Source organism: Artemia sp. Qi Xiang Cuo, chromosome 4, assembly GCF_049724085.1.
Source record: "Artemia sp. Qi Xiang Cuo chromosome 4, ASM4972408v1, whole genome shotgun sequence".
Classification (NCBI taxonomy): Eukaryota; Metazoa; Arthropoda; class Branchiopoda; order Anostraca; family Artemiidae; genus Artemia; species Artemia sp. Qi Xiang Cuo.
The window spans coordinates 87475406-87492965 of record NC_142797.1 but is presented as its reverse complement, the minus strand read 5'-3'; the positions used below and the strand labels follow the sequence as shown (position 1 = coordinate 87492965).

Sequence of the window (17560 nt, the reverse complement as noted above, 5' to 3'; positions counted from 1 at the left end):
TAAGGTTTTCTGATATGTATTAGTAATAAAGGACCCATTGTCCCCTCCCTAATGTTGCAGATTTTGCATTCTCCAGTGCCCGAATAACTATTATCTGTAAAATTTAAAGTTTAAAAGGTTTTTCAGAAACTTTCTTGACTTTCTGTTCTTACGCTTTTCTTGTATAAGATATAATTACAGTTAATCAAAAGGTTAAAGGTTAAACGAATTAGGGTTTAGATTAATCTTAGGTGTCATGACAAGGAAGTATCGTTGGACACTTCCAAATTAGATTCATTTATTTAAATCTTTTCTATACTCTAGCAATGTACTCTTTGGATATTCAAATACAGAAACCTGTGAAAATGTAGATTCTTTATTTAGATATCCGTTCGAATTTGCGGAACTCATTCACAAAGGTTCATTAGAGTCAATACCTTTGGTTCTAGTATAGGCATCAAAGCCATATGGATTGTCCTTACGAATTTTTTGATTTTCACAGTGCTATTTTTATTTTGAAGTATTCCATCGGGCAGAAACCTTGTCCAACACCACAACCACCCTCAACTGGTACAGGCTGTGTCGCTGAATGTGGAAATCTGGATCCGTTCGTTATATGCAGCTGCTTAAACGGCAGCCTACTGTGTGCTTGTTCTTCTGGCTTTATCCCGGGTGACGATGGGAAATGCTTAGGTAATATCTTAAAGCAAGGATACACAAATAGTTTACGAATATCCTCTGCTATGGCTTTTATTCTGTCACTTCTATCGCTATACTTTTAACGCATTTATGCAAAACAGAAAAAATATACAGAAAAATCACAAAATCTTACCAAGTTTGATCCATAGAACGTTAAAAAAGTATTTGGGAATCTTGGCCTTAATATACCTATCTTGGGCTGCATCCAGCCCCTTTCCTTAAAATTAAACCTCTAAATCCTTTCAAATGTTGATATATATATATATATATATATATATATATATATATATATATATATATATATATATATATATATATATATATATATATATATATATATATATATATATATATATATATATATATATAAAGCCAATCGGTTACTCTGGTCTGAAGCGAAAATGTCGGTTAGCCCAACTGACAGACAGAAGGATTCAGACACTTTTACTGACATCCTTGAAGTGCTTGATTAGAGTGATAAGAATTCGGTGGCACTTCCAAAGTTTATCATTTTCCAGGCAAATGAGGTTCCCGTTGTTCTGGGTGAAGCAAGCATAACGCTGAAGAGGAAGGTAAATGAACTCTGTCTCAAGTTCAAGAGTTTTATTTCTTCATCTGGTCGGCTAAGTTCATCTAGATCCACTCCGGGCACTAAGGACATTGTAGTAGTAGGTTCTAAACCCTCGTATGCAGTTGTCCTCAATCTCCCAAAAACGCTCGATAATCCGGACGCTCACATGCTTTTTGTCGATAGTATTTGCCTGAACACTGATGAGATAAATGAACTTTGTAAAACCAAGGATGACTGGAAGCTGATAGTAAGATCCAAATCGTCCGCAAGAACCATCCATGAGAACATGAAATCAAATGCTCCTGACCTAACTGCAAAACTAAAAGAGCGACTCTTCATTGCAGTTCTCAAGCGTGTCCCACCTAGTATGACAGAGCAAAAGATCAAGAGGCTTGTTCCTACTGCCAATAAAGTTGCTGAAATCAGCAGCTATGAACGCGCGAAAGTCTTCAAGATTTACTATGATAGTAAAATGGTCTAGATCAGTTTCTTAGCGACTCAATCAGAGATGGCTATGAAAAGCTGCCTGCTGAACAGTTCCAATTTATGCCCAAACGCTGCTACTTCTGCCACTGTGTTGGGCATATTGTGGCTGATGGTTCTCGATCTCCCCGTTGTGGGAGCTTTGGTTCCAAAGAACATACCTCAAGTAAGAATCTTTCTTGCAAAATCGATGTGTTCTGTGTATTGTACATCAAGAAAGGCCACATTTGCCATACTGTGAGATGTTCAGCCAATAACTCACCATAAAAATGAACGCTAAACCCAGCAATTTCTCGTATAGTGTTGCATCGTAGAATCTGAATGGTAATTTTCTGAATCGTTCTGCGTTCCTAGAAGAACTAATGCCTGAATATGACCTGGATTGTGCTCAAGAACATTTTTTTAAATCTCTTAGTCTGAACTTATTAGATATATCCCCAAGTCATACAGTGTTCTCTGTCCCTGCGCACCGATCATGAACTCACGGTCGCCCTTCCGGTGGGTTGGCTACTTTTGTTATATCTTCCCTTCCGTGCTCTAGGTTTGACTCTGGAAGTCATTTTTTTGTAGTGAGGATTAATAATGTGTTTTAATTAACGTTTATCTTCCAACGGATTATCGAGACGAGAATCGGATAGACTGTTTGCAATTAGTGTGGCTCGGCTAGCTAAATGTCCCGAAAATGTAAAAAAAACTGGGACTTTCTTGTTTTATAGCGGGTGATTTCAACTGTAAATTTTCAAATTTGGATAAATCCATTTATTTAGACAGTCAAAAACCAGGTACAAAAGTCCCGATATTTCTGGACTTTTGTATATCTGGACTTAGAAATATCTGGACTTTTGTACCTGTTTTTTCACTGTCTAAATAAATGGATTTATCCCCATTTGAAAGTTTATTTGTTCTTCTTAGAACGGCAACGTGGTCTAAGAAAACAATACCTAATTTAAAGGTGTTATGTCGAAAAAAAGATTTTAACCGTGACTTGACAAAGAAAAATGAAACTGCATCTAGTCGTGTGACTCAGTGAATATGTACTCACATCAAAAACTAAGGACTTTTCTTGTATCCACAATAGTGGAAGTACATCTAATTTCAACCATGTTGTTCATACCCCGTCGGTCTTTGTTTCTGAAGTAAACGTGTCGGGTATGGTTTTACGTCGGATCTTTTTCCGCGTTCTTTTTTATTTAATGTAAATGTTAGCATTGCAATAACGTCACCTTCGGGAGCATACTTCTAGGGATTTTCTCCAGAGTGTTATTGATAGTATACTGGATAAAATTAGAGTCCCGTTCGAATTGCTTATGAATAGTTCTAAAACGAATCTACTTGATTCTCGACTTCGACTGAACACATATTTCAGTGAGCTAACTCACGCATTGCGTGTTGCTGAAATGCCAGCTGTATCTACTTAAAAAGTAAAGACTGATACAGAAATTCCTGTCTGGTCGTCTAATATAAGTTTACGGAATGGTTGTAATTCTGCTACGTTGTGGCTTTCTGTCTGGTTGGAAGCCAGTTCACCGCGTGATGGTTGGCTGAATAAGATTTGGATTCATACGAAACGACGATTTTCAAAGGAGTTTTCTTGGCATCGTGGTTTTTTAATTGTGGCAAATTCTAATGTGGTTCGTTCGAATCCAAATAAGCTTTGGTCGGCATTATATAAGAATTCCCGCAAAGATCAACCTTCGCAAATTCCTCTACTATCATGGATTGAACCTTACCAAAATGAATTCTCGCTACCAGACCCATAACTTCAGGATGGTTTTAAAACTTGTCTTGATGATTTTTTTTTTCGCGTGCAAGAAGTCCTAGTGTTACTATTAAGAAGGTTATAATATATTCGGCTGTTCAAAAAGCGCGTGAAAAAGAAATCGCGAGGATTTGATCAAATTTCGACTCAGCATTTATTTTTTTGCAGCGATTTGTTTTTTGAGCCTCTTGTTCGTTCTACTTTTTCAAATGTTTTTTAAGCTAGGAATGGTACCTGATTTCCTTGTACCGGTTCCCTGACGCCAATTTTGAAAAAGGACTCTTAATACCACCCGATTACTGTTGCAACTACTTTTTGCAAGCTTTTTGATTTGTTGACTATAGATGTTACAATCAAAGTGCACTGTCCAGAACCACCAGTTTGGCTTTCAAACTGACCTTGGATGCTGATATGCACTTAATGCTCTCATTCCAGGTCCAATTGATGCAGAAAACCGTGATGAAATCCTAGCACTAGCATCCTTTGATGTCAGACGTGTTTTCGATTCGTTGATACATGAAGGTATAATACTTGATATGGGTCTTAGAGGTGTTGATCCTGGTTTTTCGGCGCTACTGTATGATATATATGTTCACTTGAAAGCTGAGCTCTTAAGTGAACATATATATATATATATATATATATATATATATATATATATATATATATATATATATATATATATATATATATATATAGTTTATTAACCCATCAAAACAAAGGCAGATGGAGCAAAACAAAACGAAAACAAAAGAAAATACCACTTCAAAATAAATAACACAAATATAAAAAGCCACACAAAGTCAACAAGACAAAATCTGACAGTCCATTACTGTCGTAGCAATTCAATCCACGGGTGACCGCAAATACACAAATTAAAACGTCGGATTTGTGCTCCTATAGCCACATGTAGTCAGGGCATTAGACTGAGGTTTAACATTGCTATTGTTAAACGCAGTCAGTGAAGTAATAGCAACCTGCCTTACTCCGTTTTTACTGGCAACATAGGGTTACCATGTGGTGACAACTCAATGGCACAGTCAATTAATGGGATCTGTCCCGAGCCGATGGCTGCAGGAAGCAAAAGATCAGCTTTTAAGTGAAAATACATATCTTAGAGTGGCGCCAAAAAACCAGGATCAACACCTCTAAGACCCATATCAAGTATTATACCTTCATGTATTAACGAATCGAAAGCACGTCTGACGTCATGGGATGTTAGTACTAGGATTTCACCATGGTTTTCTGCATCAATTAAACCTGAAATAAGAGCATTAAGTGCATGTCCGCATCCAAGGCCAGTTTGAAAGCCAAACTGGTGGATCTGGACAGTGCACTTATGTGGCAATATAGTCTGAGCAATAAGACTTGTGGCCGCGCCACTTGTGGCATTAAGAATCTAAGCTGTATTATCAAGGATCGCGCCAACTGAGCCGTTATGGGATTGCTCCACTCGGGCAACTTAGGTTTTACCTTGAGCCGCTGAGTTGATATAAACTTGTGCCGCTAAAGATTGCGCCACTTGTAATGGGGAGTAAGATAAATGGGTGACCGCGCCACTTCCTATGGAAGAAAATAAAAAATGGATAAAAGTACTAGGTTTAAATTTCCTCGCGAGGCGATTAATTAGGCTGGAGAGCCGTCAATCCAATAGCGTTTTCTAACTTCGTAGAATTATCAAATCCCTTAGGAGCGTTGCCTATGGAGTACAATTGAACTAGTTATCTACTGTGCAATGAGATACAGGCACATAATAAGAACAAACACAAATAGAAAAGTAATATTTTTATTGTGACTTACATTTCAGGCGTACAACAACGTATGTATATTAGCAAGGCTTCACTTCAGTCAGAATAATAATTTCATAATTGCTCACAGAATGGTAGAAACATAAGGTCTGTCCTCATAATGCCTGGGTTCTGAATAATAATTCCCCCGAAAAACACCTTTCTAACATTATAAAACACTAGTCTTGATTCTGCACGCTAAGAGCTATTTCACGATTGGCCACACTCATTTGGAGGGCCCGCTACCTTGTAATTATGTTTGCAAACTAAACTCATTATGCTAACTGCCTGTCCAATAATTTATTTTCAATATTTTGATGATGAAACAGTCATACTGCTATGATAACTTAAACTTCCTGTGAACTTTGTATCTCGTGATTTTTATTGCCAAGTATTTTCGTGATTTTCAAAACCATCTTCCTTGATTTAATAGTCGGTGTTTAGCTGAGAATAAAATGCGGTTTTACTTTTGCTGATTAAGAATTTAGACTCAAGTTTGAAACGGGATTTAAGCGTAATTAGGGGGAGTTTAATTTATACCGGAAGTATCCTTAGAAGAAAAGAATTTTATGTTTTTGTATTTTAAATATATCACTTATTACTCACGGTACATATTACCCTTCCCATTATTTAATGAAGTCTCGTCATTAGGATTTGCTTGCCCTTGGGTTTTTGAAATATTTGCGATTTATTTATTATTTGTGCTACATAATTTTAATTGACATTGTATTATTTTATACTTTTACTTAAGCTTAATCAGGAGTGCTTAAAAATTTTCTCTCTTACTTTTCTTATTTTATTATATATCCTTTTCTAATATTCCTCTACCGGACTAAGATTATCTATGATTATAGCCTAGCTAATATAGTAAAGATTTTTTTTGTTTTTTCTACATCTAACACTGATGACTCCTACATTTCCAACAATGTTTGGTAAGGTTGGGGCTATTCTACTTTTACTATAAGATTTTTTTTGAAGATTCATCTTTTATAAGTTTTTTTTACGCTAACTATGGGATAATTATGTTTCCTATCTACGTTAAATTAAATGAATAATACCACAACACTACACATAACTCAATCTAAACACCTAGCAATACATATAAGAACGATTTAAAACACACAATATTATGTTCACCACGTTCACTGGTAAACATTAAAACACTTTCACTGTGAATGTTTTCTATGTTATATTAATGATGGTTATCGAAATTGCTAAGTTATCGAAGTTATTAAAATGTGACATATGCAAATTCACATCTATTTCACCACCTTACGAGTCTCTTAGCTCACACACTCTTTCTGTTGTAAATTATGGTCCTTTACTCTTTTTGTCTTGGCAAAAAATTTTAAAACACTTACAATATAGTTTCTTCACACAATAGTTCGAACATGGTTGGATTCATCTTGGACGAAACGCTTTCTCTAATTGTCAAACGGGAAATGATACTTACAGGTACAGGTGTGTGTAATTTTGATATCAGAGTTCATTCTCACCTGCTGTTTTTGGATAGTTCATAAGGTGCTTTATCGTTAAGGGGTTGAACACTGGGACTGCGTTGATAATAGGTAGGTTGAGTTTTTTCACATTATATCATTTTTGGAACGTTTTTAAGCACGTAGAGAATGCAATCATTTCTAAAAATTTGTCATTTGCGTAATTAGAGATTAAGTGCCTATATGAAACTCTCCGTTTATCGTTTGTATCTCTTGGCGTTTGTAGTGTTTCGTTAGTTAATCACAGGCGAATTGATGTTTGGATTTGGAATGGGTTGACATCAAACTTTAGTGACTCCTTCAACATATTGTCTTTAACTTATGGGTGGATCATATTGTCACTGAGGGGTTAGTCACTGTGGTTACTTTGGTTTCTGTAATTCAGTGGTTTGTTTCCAGGTCCATTTTTCAGGAATTATCTCGTAATATTTATGGGATAACAGAGGTAGGAACTTTTCGCATTTGACAGAGGTGATAGGATGGGTCCCGAGAAATGGTCGAAAGGGATTCAACGCGTGAATCTGCGACACGTAAATAATTTGGGTTCATCTAGTATCATAACTATACAGTTATATGGTGCATGGGTCCAAAAGGACTATCAAGGGTGATATTTATGTAATTATATATTGTACTGGTCGATGGGGTTCTCAGGATTGATGTGTTTATATAGTTCGAAAATGCAATGGATACTGAGATTTATTAGATAGTGTTACCTGATACATAATATGGTTTGTACTCGAGGAACAACGATCAAAAAGGTAACCGTGATTGTCGTCCTAGCTTCGTTGCCTGTAATTTATGGTGAGTACTCGTCGTTGGTTGAGGGATGATGAAAATAGATGCTACTGGGTTGTATCTCAACTGGAAAACGTATTGTAATGAATGATTTCCGATAAGTCATTCCAATTCCTGTAATAAAAATAACGAGGCAGAATCACACGTTCTTTACAATGAGTAGTCATAATACATAATAGGTAATACGATTGGTTGCATTTACGGTGAATTTTACGCTACAAGACGATATTAAACAAATACATAAATATTATTAAAAATATATTGATTTTAACAAAATGACATTGTTATCATGTTGGTTTCAAATATATAAAGTTTCCATTGGGAAACCTAAAACATAGGAATTTCTTCTAATTGTTATAGAATAATGACGATATGAGAGATTAATTCTTTTAACTTTAAGTAAGTCTTCTTATTATGATCCTTAGTATACGCTGTTACACACACTTTATTTTAATTTCCTTCAACACTTATTTAATTCTACATTAGATTTAGAACAATCGTTTAAACTTAAGTTACGCTACATCATTAAGTTTGAGGTCTCAGTTTACAACATATTTCATGCCTTCATTGCTCACGCACGTCCGTGCTATTTAAGAAATGCATGTTGCGGCGTCGTAGCCGCACGGTTTTACGTAAACGACACTTACAATGAGGGAACTAGACATAGCAAGGACAAGTACTTCTGCATTTCAGCCGTTTTCCCCGTGTTCTTCCTTTGGGTTTTGCCTTCTTAGCCTCAGGATTCTTCCATAATTAAAAGTCATTAGGGTTCTCATAGTCAGGGAAATCGCGAATACAAAACATACGGTCAGTAGTATGTTCCACCAAAAACTGGTTGAGAATAATCCGTATCTATTATCCACGTAGGTTAATCTTTGGTCTTCATTTGTAAATAGGGGAATCTGGGAGTCTAATGCTTCTCTTATTTTTGTAAGGGGTACTGTTCCGTCATTCTTTTCTATTTTGGACCATATTGAGGTTTTCATTTCCTCACTTTCTATATTGGAAATAGTGTACGACAGGTTGATTGCCTTAAAATTGATTATTTTAAGTTGGGAAAATTGGAAAATTGGTAAAATTAGGACTTATTATACTTGTGCTCGTTGTTATTAACGGCATTTGAGCAGTCGTCTCTTTAGTTACAAGTCGACATCCTTGTTTTATGGTTATCGTTCCCACATCTTGTAATAGTAATTCGGTCCTGTAACTTGGATCAATTCTTTCAGTATTATTATAACAAGACAAAGTTCCAACAGTTTCTTTTGGAACAGAAAATAACCAAAGATCATTTCTAAGGTGTATGAATATTTCTCGTTTAGTACTTCCTATCAAGGCTTCGCACGAATCAGGTATTTCATCCTGTTGTGTGTCTTTTAAAAATATATCTAACATACAAGATCCAGATTTGACATTATAAATAGGTAACGTAAGCTGGCAGGTTTTTGAATGATACGCACTCTTTTAAGTCTTGTTGATTGGCTAGGGCATATTTTCGTCTATCTTGATCAACAAGTAAATACTCTGCTTCAGGTGTGATAGTCATAAATGAATTTGTCTTCTTTATATTAGCAGGGAAGGTAGAAATTTTGTATAAGTCGTAAATGGATTGCTAGTTTATCAATGGAATTGTTACTACTGCGAAAAACTGTTCATTAATTTCCGTGATGTGGACTTTTAATTTGGTATAGTAAATAAATAAATTTGATACTTCTGGCTCTATGGGTAAATGTAAACCAAACGTTAGTTGCGTTTTTATTTCGTCTAACATACCTCTTAGGTTATAAGGATCTACTAGGTCGTATGACAAAGTTCCTCCCGTGAGGGCAAATAATGCGTATTCGAACTTACTAACATCTGTCGCCAGATTTAGCAGTGACATGGTAATTGTATCGAGTGATACCATGGTAAGGCTCGCGTCTGTCACCACGCGATCCACTTCGTTCCTTGAATAATTCATTACTTTTACATTTTTTGAGATTTTCTTAGATATCATTTCAACTTTATCTCTCTGGTAATTTGCTATACTGGCTTGTATCTTCTGAATGTGTAATGTTACGTTCATGGCATTATTCAACTTTTTTACATTTTTCCTCAGGCTGTTTAAGTCTTCCTCCGTTGTCAGACCAAAAAGGCGGGAGGCGAGTTCTCCGATGATGGGAATTAGGCCTGTAGACCTACCTTATTTATATCTTCGAAAGAATACTTCAAAAATCTTCGTGGTACTTTGTTTTAATTTTTGTATTTCCGTATTAAATAGTTCAAATAAGGCTTGTAGTCTTTGTCAATATAGTGTTGACACTTTTTGGGCGTTTTTCTCATTTAGATTAGGTAATGGTTCGATACCTTCTTTTGTCGGCTCGTCGGCCACGGCTAGTCTAGCACAAGTACGTTTACCGTCTATTGTCCAACATTTCTTATGTACGTAATTATCTTCTTCCTCTTCTTTATAATTATTTTTCTTTTCTTCTTGCTTAAGCCCTTGTACTTTTATCGTTTGTATTTCGGTATATCTTACCGGGATTCTTGCCCTTGCGTTTATAAAGAATTTGCCAATAGGATGGGTGTGTGTAAACGTGGGCCCTGTTGACCAAGTTGATTTTGTAAATGTCGTGGGTTTTAGATAAGTTATTACAGTTGAATTTCCAGGTGATTCTTTGCTAAGTGCGATCAATTCTGGCACTGTGTTTGCCATGGTTTCCAATATTGAAGATTGTATCTCTTTGGTTGGTGTCTCATACGTAGTTGTGGCTGTTGTGATATCTTTTTCATTTCCGTCTGTGTGATTTGCATAGTCATGATCTTGTTGGGTACTTGAGAACTTGTTTCTTGATTTGTCTAATTCCCTTAGGTTAGCATCTTGTCTGTTACTACTTTCCTTCCTTAGTTTGGATAATGTCCGTTTCGTGACGTTTTTCTCAGCATGACTTTGCCATAATTCTTTGAGAAAAGTCCATAGGCTTGGTAGTTTGTTTATCATTGCGTAATTTCCATCATAAGGTTTTCCTTTCCTTGTAGTCAGTAATTTAGGGTTTTCTATGGATTTCGTTGCAGTAAAGTCTCTCGACAAGTATTCAATATTATTTGCTGATCTTTTCCTTCTGTCTTTCTTGGTGCTCATTCCAACTGCCATGTCAATTTCTGCCATTTTCTTATCAAAGTTATCTATTACGAATTTTGATTTTAGTTTGGGGACAACTGAAATTGGAAACTTTTTATTATCTTTACTATGCATTATTTTACTGGCCTGTAATCCTTTATCCGACCTTAGGAATTGAAATATCGATTCTTTGAGTTTATTCGTGTTTTTCTCTAGTCTTGTTACTTGTTGAAACAAGGTTTCGAAGGGTTTGGGGTCCGGTTTCATAAATATTTTCCATGCATTATGGCTAGATAGTAATGAATTTTCATGCTTGAATATTACTCCATGCTTTACGATATCTTGGGCGGCTGCGTGAACAACGAGGATTATGATGATATTCTTAAGCCTCATCTTTTTGTTTGTTTCTAGAATTGATTTATCATTAATTCTACACATCTTTGTGGACTTCGTTTTTTTTTCATAATAGTTTGGGCGTTTTAACTTTTAACTTAGGCTATTTGATTGTATTAATTTATAGCAATTCAACTTTTGAATTGATTTATGGCATTACTCGAACAAAACTAAATTGTATACGCGAAATAGAATTTCTGTTTATGGATTATATCTTGGGATTAGAATGGTTACGGAAGTCTTATCTTTACTCTGGTTGTGATATGCCTTAAAGGCTTAGTTAATAATTACTATACGATTTAATTTTACATATATTTTTCGAATAAGCAACACATAAATAAGTAAGCAAGTAACATATAAATATGCTGTTAACCTATTGTCATTATAAGTCTTTTAATAGATAATTTCCGTTATTACAATTAGATTTATTAGAATCTGCACTAAGAAAAAATTATTTATATATATGAGATTGATTTATTCCATAGTTACATATTCCTATTATTGATAACTAATAGATAGTTATCGAGATGCTAGATAGTTATCAATCTCGTAAGGTTATTACTCCTCTAAGCAAAGAGGTAAATGAATGGTTTACCTTTGCGTAGAGCATACGCTGTTTCATTAATATTTATTCACTTGATTCATTATTATTATTATTTTTTGCGAAGAAAAAATTTCGAAAACAGAGGTTATGATGTTTTTTTTGTTAGGTTTAGAGTTTAGAATCTTCTTTTAATTTTCTTGCTATTATTTTTATAGGCGTCTCTTTTTCTTTGGTGTGTTTTAATTCACTTTAGAAATAATTTACTACCCAGGAATTTATATTCCTCAGATTCAGGATCGAATAAAATTTTTTTATAATTTTGAATTTCTGATAAAGGGTGATGTATGCCTTCATATTTGACACATTGGGGATTTTTATCTAGATTATAGCAAATTTTGGGGGCTTTGCATTTATCAAGGAGTAAAAGGTCTGTTTGAGTGGGTCCTTTAGAGTAGAAATATGTGATATTGAGGTTCTTTTGTAGGCGTCTTATTAACAAATGTAAACAACCAAGTTGTTTCACGCTTCTTTTTCTTTATTTTGTTTTGACTTCCCCTCTAGCCGGACGATATTTGGGGGTATTCGCGAGTGCTAATCCATACTTATAAGTGTGGGGTGTATACCCTTTAAGATTGTAGGTTATATCCATCCTTATTCGTCAACCACTAACATGGCTGCCGAATATATAATGTTCTCCTTCGCGTTCGCTATTGTAATGAATTCAGTATCAATTATCGGCTTTCGGATAGGCTTTGATTCCGTTACCATGATCTGAAAATGATCAGTTCATAATTAGACGCTTTTGTACTGGTAATTTTGTTTTTGATGATATCAGCCTTTGTTAAAACGTGGGTTGTTTTTTCATAGAAAATCGGAGGTAGAGCTCGACTGCCACCAACCAAATGCTGTCTGAGGGTGAACTCCACCCAGACTTCCCACAAAACATGGTCCATCTATTTGAGTTCGATGACACAACTTAATACTGAGTTGGGGATGGTTTCCGTGGGTTATTTTGTAGAAATATTATTTGATTGTTATGGAGGAGTCTAGGAACTGTGCCACCGATGAACTAAACAAAACAACACTCGTAGGTGAAACAGAGCCAAAACTTCCAACAATATAGAATCCGTCATTAATCTCAATAACTGGGTTTATTTTGGGTTGTTTATTGATTAGTTCACTTTTGTAGAGGTACAGTTGATTCTCGTAAGGGAGTTGAGATCCACCACCCTCCGGGTAGTTCCCGATAAGTAAACGCAAGTCTCCATAGAATAGTATTTTCGTATTTTTAAGGGTATTTCAATCTGTCTGGTTTCTTAACCGTTCTACCTGACTGTGTTGTTACTATTTCTTCTGTTTCTTGCGGTTTTTTCTTTTTAGGTTTTGCTATCGAAATAAGATCAAACTTTTTGTATTGTTTTTCAAAAATTCTTGCCCTTTTAATTTTGTTTCTTTCGCGTGTGCGGCCGCTGAATTCGGTTTTGATTTCCCTATTTCTTTAACTACCATAAGGTCTGATTCGCCGTCAGACTATTCGGAACGGTTTTCCGATGATTCCACATTAGAACTTTTAGAAGTGGCACTTTGCGTTTTTGAGGTATCACCTGCCTTTCTTTCGTAAATCTCTACTCCTCTCGAAGTAGAAGGTTTATTCTCTAAGTCCTCACTTTGAGTTTTCAACTCAGGAGATTTGAAAGATTCTTGAGAACTTTGAGAGGAATCAAAAGTTTTTGCGGGGTTCCTCCACTGTTTAAATGCCATGTCTTCAGGGGGATGGGGCATTTTTTGCACCAGTGTTTCCCTCCATGAAGTCCATGGTTTGGGTTTGGCCTCAGACACGGTTATATCATGATACTGTCCTTCCTGGGTGTCCTTGGGAGTTTGATCTCAAGGCAATGTACCTTGCCTCTTTTTTATGGGGAAATTTATTAAATCCATAGCTTCTCGCAGATTTGTTTTAATTGAATGTATGGGGGGAGTTTTCTTTACAGTAATACCCGGAGTTTCTACAGATATGTTCAATTCCTCTTGTAGTGACAGGGGTCTCTCTATTGGGGTTGCATGGGAAACCATATCGTCTGAAAATCTTTGGGGGGGCAAGAGGTCGAAATTCTATCCGGAAAAAATTAGTTTTTCGGAGATATCGTATAATCTAATTCTCCTGCGCTCTCCGATGATGAACATTTTGTTCTTTTTGTCGTTTTTATTCTAACTGGTATTAGGAATTTTCTTTTAGGAATAACTAGATTTTTCATAGCTAAAAATTCTTCAAAGTTTTCCTCGTCGCTATCATTTTCAAAATAATCTTGTTTGAAATTAAACGGTTTTAACTCGGCTAACCTTGACTTGGGGGGCTCGTCTTCTGCGTCTGACGAATCGGCAGACGAGGGACGCGATACCCATCTTTCCGGGAATTTGGCTCTTTTTATTCGGCTTACATGTGCCTTGTAAGTTCTTCCATTATCGGAGTTCACCATTTTAAAAGTAAAATCTTTATTGTACTTCTTGACTATTCTGTACGGTCCAGAATATTTATTGGAAAGTTTCTTGCCTTCCGCCTTTGCCTCATTCTTTAGGTAGACGAAATCTCCTATCTTAAAGTCTATGTTCCCTTTGACTTTGGATTGGTTTCTTAACTCTTGACTTATTTTACATTATTCCAACTCTTGTTTTACTATTTTATAAGTTTTCCTCATCCTAATTATGAATTCTTGTTTGTAATTCTCCGTGTTATTATAATATTGTTGGTATTCAACAATATTATGATACGGTATTCTGAAGTCATGACCAAATAATAAATAAAAAGGGTTTTCTTTGGTTGTTTCTGAATAAGTAGTATTGATTATGTTGCTTAAATAGGGTAAGAATTGATCCCAGTCGTTCCTGTCATTTTTTGTATAAATGCTTAATGCATTCGAAAATATTTTATGCCTATTTTCTATTTTACCATTAGCTTTTGGGTGATATGGGGATGTCACCAATTTCTCTATGTTAAGAAAACTCATTGAATCTTGTGTTACCTTAGGAACAAAATTACTTCCGTTATCGCTTATAACCTTGTTTGGAATGCCAAACTTAAAAAATAATTTCGCTAACGCCTTACTCGTGGCGTACGCGCCTTGATTCTTTAATGCTTTTGCAAAAGTAAATCCGGAAAAGTGATCTATAACTGAAAGGATACAGCTATGGCCCCTGTTGGAAACAGGCAAGCCTCCACTGGTTCCATATAAGTCAAATAAGACAATATCAAAGGGGAATCTCGCTACAGGGACTCTTCCCATTGGGGGTTTAGGATAGGCCTGGGTTTTTTCTTAAGTTACACGCTTCGCATGTATTTACAAATTCTTTAAGTTTTGTTAATGCTGACGGCACATAAAAATATTGTTTTAATTTATGGAAGGTTTTCGTTATTCCTAAATGTCCACCTATATTTGAATGAAAATTTTAAAATGCGGGTCTTATTTAGTTTTGGCGTAATACAGATATTATTGATCTTTGGTTTCTATTTGCCTCAGTAGTCACAATTCTGCATAATATTTCTTCATCAAGATCATAGTAAAAATTATCTATTTTTTTCTAAGAGTTTTGAATTTATCTGGTAACACATCATCATTCACAATATAATTATTAAGTGCTATAAACATTTCATCCTTTTTTTGATTTCTTTTCATATTTTCTAAAGACAAGGGGCAATAGTTATCTTTATTTTCTTTTACTGTGTCATTGACTTTGTTTTTCTTATATTTATGTTTGCTCTTAGTATTGATATCGTTAATTTCGTTTTCCTCGGCTTCCGACGGCATATTTTCTGGGAATCTACTCAAGAAGTCACAAGCTGCATTTTGCCCTTTTAAAAATTCAAATTCGTAATCTAGGTCTTGGATTTTCATAATCCATCTAGCTAGAATTCCCGTGGGGTCTTTGAAAGTGCGCAGGTACTGCAAGCTTTTATGGTCTGATCGTAGCATAAATTTTATACCAATTAAATAGTGTCTAAATTTGTCCAAGTGGTGGATTATATATAATAATTTCAGATTCGTGGCGGAATAATTACTTTTGACTTTTGATAAAGTTCTGCTCGAATAGCATATAACTTTTTCTATTATTTTTTGTTTAGGCGTTCCCTCTATATGATTAGGGTTTTCTACCGGGATTATTTGCAAAAGAATAGCGACAATGCCCTTCGAACTTGCATCAGTCGTAATTACAAATTGTCCATTCTTGAAATCAGGCAACCATAATATTGGTTCAGAAGTCAGTGCCTTTTTGAGACGGTCTAGGGAAGTTTGAGCTTCCTGGGACCAGGTAACATTTTGGCAGTTCCCTTAAGTTAATTCCGTTAGGGGTTTCGCAATTTGGGAGTAATTGCGCACGAATTTTCTAAAGTAACCAGTAAGACCTAGAATTCCTCTTAACTCTTTCATAGTTCTAGGGGGTTTGAGGTTTTCAACACATTTTATTTTGTCTGGGTCTGGGGATATCTCTCCTTGCGTCACCACTACTCCTAAAATTTAATTTTAGGTTGAAATAAATTTACTTTTTCAGGCCGGCATTTTAAATTGCCCTCTCTGAATTTCCCGAACACTTTAGCTAATGTTGCTAAGTGTTTTTCAGCATTTTCTTCTATACACATAACATCATCAGCAAAATGAATAATATTCTTTAATCCTCTTAATAGATGCATTAAGGATCTACATAGTGCGCTTGAACTCGTCTTGAGTCCAAAAGGTACTCTTAAGTATTCGTAGGAACCACATTCAGTTGTAGAAAATGCAGTTTTATGGACATCTTTTTCGGCTATATTCACTTGGTGGTAACCTTGGGTAAGATCCAAAGAAGTAAAAATTTTGCTGTGGCTTGAGATAGTGTCAAGGATTTCGTCTATTCTTGGTAAAGGAAATTTATCACTAACTACTTGTTTGTTAAAGGATCTATAATCTACTATCAAGTCTTAGATCACCATTCTGTTTTGGGACTAAGGTCACTGGTGCGGAATACGGAATTATGCTGGGGCGTATAATCTCATTATTTTCTATGTCATGAATTTTATTTTTTAACCCCTCTTTGTCCTTATAGGGTACACAATATGGCTGTTTCGCGACAAAATTACCGGTCGTTAGAATTGAATGTTAATACAACGGTATCAGTCCGATGTCATCTTCAGATGAAGAGAACACATCTTTGAAATTCCATAATAATACGCATAATATTTTCTTACGTTCTAAATCCGTAATATGATCCATATTAAATTTGTTTAAAAACTGCGATATAGTTAGAGGGTATTTGTTAATTGAGGTTTTAATGCCTTTAACTAGGTTTCTTTTGGAATTTTCCCGTCTATTTAAATCATTCTCCGAGATAACTTGGATTTGAACTAGATGTGTTCTCTTTTTTACTGTAATTGTGTCATTTTCATGGTTATTAGTTACCCAAATAAAACCTTTTCCTTTGTCGTGAGATATAATCTGTTCTTCGCACAACAGATTTTCAGGAATTTCATTCGACGGGATCGAAAGTCATATTTCGGATTTGCTATCTAATGGTTCAATCATCTGTGATATTTGAAATATTTGCATTGTTTTGGGAGGGACTTTTGTTTTCCGTATTGCGAATCCATAATATTTTTCTTTATTTTCATTGTCTATTAAATTTAGACTGGGGCTATCCGCAAATAGCATTGGCTGCGCCTGAACCGCATTGGGGTTCACTACTTTTTTCCATAATTCCACTATTTCCTTGATTTCATTCCACTTATATCGTCGCATGTTTCCTATTTTTATTTTTGCATATTCAATCCACTTATTATTTAAATTTACTTCATTTCTGCAATGTCTCCCAGAATAAGTAAACAAATTTTTGATTATGCCACGTCCTCTTTGTACCGAGACAAGAGGTTCAAAAGATTGCGACATTATACCGCCAGAAAGTTTATTTACTGTTATATTCTCTTCGTAACT

General features: G+C 35.3%; 1 protein-coding gene across 1 annotated transcript in view; it reads left to right on the top strand.

The window, feature by feature from the left end:
- Positions 1–17560, top strand: part of LOC148953586 (uncharacterized) — a 148584-nt gene that overhangs the window by 42893 nt on the left and 88131 nt on the right. Inside the window, exon 2 of the mRNA XM_089087748.1 lies at positions 501–672. Coding sequence (XP_088943874.1) covers positions 501–672 — 172 coding nt within the window. The remainder of the gene's footprint in view (positions 1–500; positions 673–17560) is intronic.